At 36.4% G+C, this 6441-nt stretch overlaps 1 protein-coding gene across 1 annotated transcript in view; it reads right to left on the reverse strand.

Moving 5' to 3' along the window:
- Window positions 1–5674, reverse strand: part of TMEM255B (transmembrane protein 255B) — a 174454-nt gene extending 168780 nt beyond the window's left edge. Inside the window, exon 1 of the mRNA XM_053705455.1 lies at window positions 5650–5674. Within this exon, the coding sequence (XP_053561430.1) occupies window positions 5650–5674 (25 nt within the window). The remainder of the gene's footprint in view (window positions 1–5649) is intronic.
- Window positions 5675–6441: the final 767 nt, after the last annotated feature.

The raw sequence follows: 6441 nt of genomic DNA on the forward strand, positions 1-6441 counted from the left end.
TATGATCCTGTCTTTAGAAAATTATGTTGAGTACCAGCAGAAAGGTGCTATGAGGTGGCATATTATGTTTTGTTTGCTGCCCCTAGGCAGAGTTCAGCTGTGCATTTCACCTCCACCCATTTTATTCCATATGCCCTACAGCTGAGCAGTCATTAACACCTTCCTGACAGCACACATGCGTCTAATCCGCTGGTTTTCAAACCTGTCCTCAGGCCTCCCAAACAGGACAGGTTTTGAGGATATCTGAACTACAGCACAGGTGAAATAATCAGCTGATTAGTAAACATGGTTATATTACCTATTTGAAATGTAAAAATAGCCCTGGTCCCAAACGGTCAGAAAATTGAAATGTGCTGTGGTCACTAAGGGGTTAATGGTTTTCATGCATTTTCACAGGACTTTCAAATCCATTAGAGTTACTTTGTGCTTTTCTAATATTTTTTCTTTAATCCACAAAACCCATCTCATATTTTGCATCAAATCAAGAATCTTGAAAGAAAAAAAGTTTTGCATGATGGATATTATATCTAATTCAGCTAACTCTTGAAAACCCATTTTCTTCTGATTTGTACAACTTTTGTTGTGCATACTTAGTTCAGATATTAATAAAACCAGCCAATTCCTTGTTCAAGGATTTTTTTTTTTAAATATACATTAATCCCACTTTTAAACTAGTATACTTGCATTCAAATAAAATACAGTAATCAGAATACTTATCTATGATTGCAATTAAAGGGCAGTTATAGTGATAAAATTAAATACTCTAATTTGTTACAGCATGTAATTGTATCACTAGTGATGCAGCAAAGCTGGGTTGTGTGACTAGCACTGCTGATTGGATCAGTTTTCACTTGGTACCAGCAGTGCTCTTTGGGTCTTGCAGTACTTTAACTATTTATTTAACCCCCTTGTGATGGCTAAAAACATTGCCTTGTAGCATCACTAGTGATAAAATAACATGCTCTAATGAATTAGAGAATACAATTTTATAACAGTATAATGGGCCTTTTATTTGGACATTAAAGATGTGAAAGTCCTGCAAAAATCATGGGAAAGCCTGTTTCTTATGGTTTCCAGTGTGTTTACTCAATATGAATTTAATTTAATATAAACAGATTTACTGCATACATAATTCAGTTTAAATGGACAGTAAACTCAAAATTAAACCTTCGCGATCCAGATGGAGCATGCAATGTTAAGCAACTTTTCAGTTTACTTCTATGATCTAATTTGCTTTGTTCCTTTGGTATCCTTTGTTAAACAGCATACATAGATAGGCTAAGGTGCAGCAATGCTGCTGATTGGTGAATGTACACATATGCCTCTTGCCATTGGGTATGCCTATTTATTCAGCTAGCTCCCGGTCATGCATAGCTGCTCCTTCAACAAATGATACTAAGAGAATTAAGCAAATTTGATAATAAAAGTAAATTGGAAAGTTGTTTAAAATTGTATGTTATATCTGAATCATGAAAGAAAATCTTTAGGTTTCATATCGCTTTAATTTAAACAGAGATGCTTCTATTAAACTGGAGGAGTGATTGGAAAATATAAACATATTATATACAAAGCTTTCTTTCATGTAATTGGCAAGAGTCCATGAGCTATTGACGTATGGGATATACAATCCTACCAGGAGGGGCAGTTTCACAAACCTCAAAATGCCTATAAATACACCCCTCACCACACCCACAATTCAGTTTTACAAACTTTGCCTCCTATGGAGGTGGTGAGTAAGTTTGTGCTTAGATTCTACGTTGATATGCGCTTTGCAGCAGGCTGAAGCCCGGTTCCTCTCAGAGTACAGTGAATATCAGAGGGATGTGAAGGGAGTATATCCTATTGAATGCAATGGTTTTCCTCACAGGAGATCGATTTCATAGGTTCTCTGTTATCGGTCGTAGAGATTCATCTCCTACCTCCCTTTACAGATCAACGATATACTCTTATATACCATTACATCTACTGATAACCGTTTCAGTACTGGTTTGGCTATCTGCTATATGTGGATGGGTGTCTTTTGGTAAGTATGTTTTAATTACTTAAGATACCTCAGCTATGGTTTGGCACTTTATGTATTAATATAAAGTTCTAAATATATGTATTGTACTTATATTTGCCATGAGTCTAGTTTATGTATATTTCTTTTTGCAGACTGTCAGTTTCGTATTTGTGAAAAGCATTTTTTAGGAAAAAAAATTCTTACCTGGGGTATAGTCTTTTTTTTTCAGATTGACTGTTTTTCATTAAATTTCGCGGGCAAAATTAGGTTTGTGAGGGCGCAAAATGCCAAAGTATATTGCGTCATGCTTGGCGCAAGATTTTTTGGTGCGAAGTTACGTTCGATGATGCAAAATTTGTCATTTCAGGCGTCTTAGTTAAGATTGAGTTCCTTTCACAAGGTTGCATCTTCAATGACGCGAGTGTGTCATTTCCGGATGTTGTTAGAGCCAAAAACATTTCTGTTTGCATTGTGCGTCATACTTGGCGCCAAATATTTTCATTATTTAAAACCCCATTCCTATATGCCTCTTGCCTTTTTCTCTATCAGAGTTATTTGGATGATATCTTGGTACTAGCTCAGTCTTTACATTCTGCAGAATCTCACACAAAGACATGGTTGGAGGATCAATTTACCAAAAAGTTCTTTGATTCCTCAGACAAGGGTCACCTTTTTAGGTTTCCAGATAGATTCAGTGTCCATGACTCTGTCTCTAACAGACAAGAGAAGAATAAAATTGGTTTCAGCTTGTCGGAACCTTCAGTCTCAATCATTCCCTTCAGTAGCTATGTGCATGGAAGTTTTAGGTCTCATGACTGCAGCATCGGACGCATTTTCCTTTGCTCGTTTTCACATGAGACCTCTCCAGCTTTGTATTCTGAACCAATGGTGCAGGGATTATACAAAGATATCACAATTAATATCCTTAAATCCCAATGTTCGACTATCTCTGACTTGGTGGTTAGATCACCATTGTATAGTTCTAGGGGCCTCTTTTGTTTGTCCAACCTGGACTGTAATCACAACAGATGCAAGTCTTTCAGGTTGGGGAGCTGTCTGGGGATCTCTGACAGCACAAGGGGTTTTGAAATCTCAAGAGTCAAGATTTTCAGGGATCTTCAGGTTTGGCCTCTGTTGAAGAGAGAACCGTTCATTTGTTTTCAGACAGACAATATCACAACTGTGGCATATGTCAATCATCAGGGTGGGACTCACAGTCCCCAAGTTATGAAAGAAGTATCTCGGATACATGCTTGGGCGGAATCCAGCTCCTGTCTAATTTCTGTGGTTCATATCCCAGGTATAGACAATTGGGAAGTGGATTATCTCAGCCGTTAGACTTTACATCCAGGGGAGTGGTCCCTCCATCCGGATGTGTTTTCTCAGATTGTTCAGATGTGGGGTCTTCCAGAAATAGATCTGATGGCTTCTCATCTAAACAAGAAACTTCCCAGGTACCTGCCCAGGTCCAGGGCTCCTCAGGCAGAAGCAGTGGATGCGTTGACAGTTCCTTGGTGTTACCAACCTGCTTATATTTTCCCGCCTCTAGTTCTTCTTCCAAGAGTGATCTCCAAAATCATCATGGAACAATCGTTTGTGTTGCTGGTAGCTCCAGCATAGCTTCACAGGTTTTGATATGCGGATCGTGTTTGAATGTCCAGTTGCCAACCTTGGCCACTTCCATTAAGGCTAGACCTTCTATCTCAAGGTCCATTTTTCCATCAGGATCTCAAAACATTACATTTGAAGGTATGGAAATTGAATGCCTAGTGCTTAGTCATAGAGGTTTCTCTGACCCAGTTATTAATACTATGTTACAGGCTCATAAATCTGTTTCTAGGAAGATTTATTATTGAGTTTGGAAGACTTATATTTCATGGTGTTCTTCTAATAAATTCTCCTGGCATTCTTTTAGAATTCCTAGAATTTTACAGTTTCTTCAGGATGGTTTGGATAAGGGTTTGTCTGCAAGTTCCTTGAAGGGACAAATCTCTGCTCTTTCTGTTTTATTTCACAGAAAGATTGCTAAGCTTCCTGATATTCACTGTTTTGTGCAGGCTTTGGTCCGTATTAAGCCTGTCATTAAATCAATCTTTCCTCCTTGGAGTCTTAATTTGGTTTTGAAGGCTTCACAGGCTCCTCCGTTTGAGCCTATGCATTCTTTGGACATTAAATTACTTTCTTGGAAAGTGTTGTTCCTTTTGGCCATCTCTTCTGCTATAAGAGTTTCTGAATTATCTGCTTTCTCTTGTGAATCTCCTTTTATGATTTTTCATCAGGATAAGGCGGTTTTGCGGACTTCATTTAAATTCTTGCCTAAGGTTGTGAATTCTAACAACATTAATAGAGAAATTGTTGTCCCTTCTTTGTGTCCTAATACTAAGAATTTTTTGGAGAGATCCTTACATTCTTTGGATATGGTAAGAGCTTTGAAATATTATATCAAAGCTACTAAAGATTTCAGGAAGACTTCTAGTCTATTTGTTATCTTTTCTGGTTTCAGGAAAGGTCAGAAGCCTTCTGCTGTTTCTTTGGCATCTTGGTTAAAGCTTTTGATTCATCAAGCTTATTTGGAGTCGGGTCAAGCCCCACCTCAGAGAGTTACAGCTCATTCTACTAGATCAGTCTCTACTTTGTGGGATTTTAAGAATGAAGCTTCAGTTGATCAGATTTGCAAAGCAGCAACTTGGTCTTCTTTGCATACATTTACTAAATTCTACCGTTTTGATGTATTTGCTTCTTCGGAAGCAGTTTTTGGTAGAAAAATTCTTCAGGCAGCTGTTTCAGTTTGATTCTTCTGCTTATGTTTTAAGTTTTTTTCTTTCATTTATGAGAAAAAACTTATTTTTCTGGTTGTGGATTTAATTGTTCCAGCGGAAAATGGCTGTTTTTATTTTACCCCTCCCTCTCTAGTGACTCTTGTGTGGAGTTCCACATCTTGGGTATTGTTAACCCATACGTCACTAGCTCGTAGACTCTTGCCAATTACATGAAAGAAAACATAATTTATGTAAGAACTTACCTGATAAATTCATTTCTTTCATATTGGCAAGAGTCCATGAGGCCCACCCTTTCTTATGGTGGTTATGATTTTTTGTATAAAGCACAATTATTTCCAAATTCCTTTGTTGATGCTTTTTACTCCTTTCTTTTTCACCCACTACTTGACTATTCATTAAACTGAATTGTGGGTGTGGTGAGGGGTGTATTTATAGGCATTTTGAGGTTTGGGAAACTTTGCCCCTCCTGGTAGGATTGTATATCCCATACGTCACTAGCTCATGGACTCTTGCTAATATGAAATAAATGAATTTATCAGGTAAGTTCTTACATAAATTATGTTATGGGAAATGGTCTATATACTGTTTAGATCACTGCCTCTCTGTACTATTGACTTGTCAATCTACTTTTGAATATTCCTTATCATTCTAGTTTTCTTAACTATCCAAATCCACTTCAGACAAAGGGGAAACAAGACCTCTCTGGAAAAGCTAATCATTTTATATGAAATGTAAGTGCAATAAAACCGTATCACAAAACACTACAGCTTTTTTATGCATATCCAATTGAGGCATTATATTTTAGAGCTGAAAAACAAATACAGCATAGGGGTCAATTTATCAAAGCGTCAATCTTAGTGCATTCACTGGCTTCAATAAGCTTGGCAGACATTGCTAACACGGATCTAAATACGATACCCTTATTTATCAAAAAAGCCGTCAAAAACATGTGCGTCAAGTACGGTGCGAAGAGCATCGGACTGTTGTTAACTAACAGTCATCGATGTCGCGGTTATTCGTGTTTTCCCAACTTTATTTATACCATTTCATTACTGTCCATGAACAAGCACATTTCTCTAAAGCTAATCTTTTATTTTTTAACTGTTAATGTCCAAGAAATAGCTACATTTATACCTCAACAAACAATATCTCATAGAAAGTTATTTTTATATTTATTTGTAATACAAAAAAATCTGTTATATGATACTTTCATATAAATTAATGTGTATTTGTATTTCTAGAAGTCATGATATGCTTATATCTCATATTTTTTTTAATAAATTATTATTAATGCTAGAACTTGTACATCTCTTTGCATATACATATATATATGTGTGTGTGTGTGTGTGTGTTATGTCAGAAATCTTTTGCAAACATATTTACATGTCCCTAAATTCCTTTTTTTGTTCTAAACAATGTTGTTTTTCATATCTCTGTGTTTATTTATACCACAATATGTATATAGTGTAAATGTATTATTATTCTGAGCAGGAATAATTGCAAATATAACATGTAATCAGAGTATCATATGTATTTATTTGTAATCAATGGATATTTTAAGAGCTGGGCCAGTTTTCTCTCTGTACCTGTGTAACCCCTCCTGATTACAATCTAGTTATAAAAACCATCCCTTCACATGTGTTAAAAAATGGGCTGGCA

The sequence above is a fragment of the Bombina bombina genome, chromosome 3, assembly GCF_027579735.1.
Source record: "Bombina bombina isolate aBomBom1 chromosome 3, aBomBom1.pri, whole genome shotgun sequence".
In the NCBI taxonomy this organism is placed as follows: domain Eukaryota; kingdom Metazoa; phylum Chordata; class Amphibia; order Anura; family Bombinatoridae; genus Bombina; species Bombina bombina.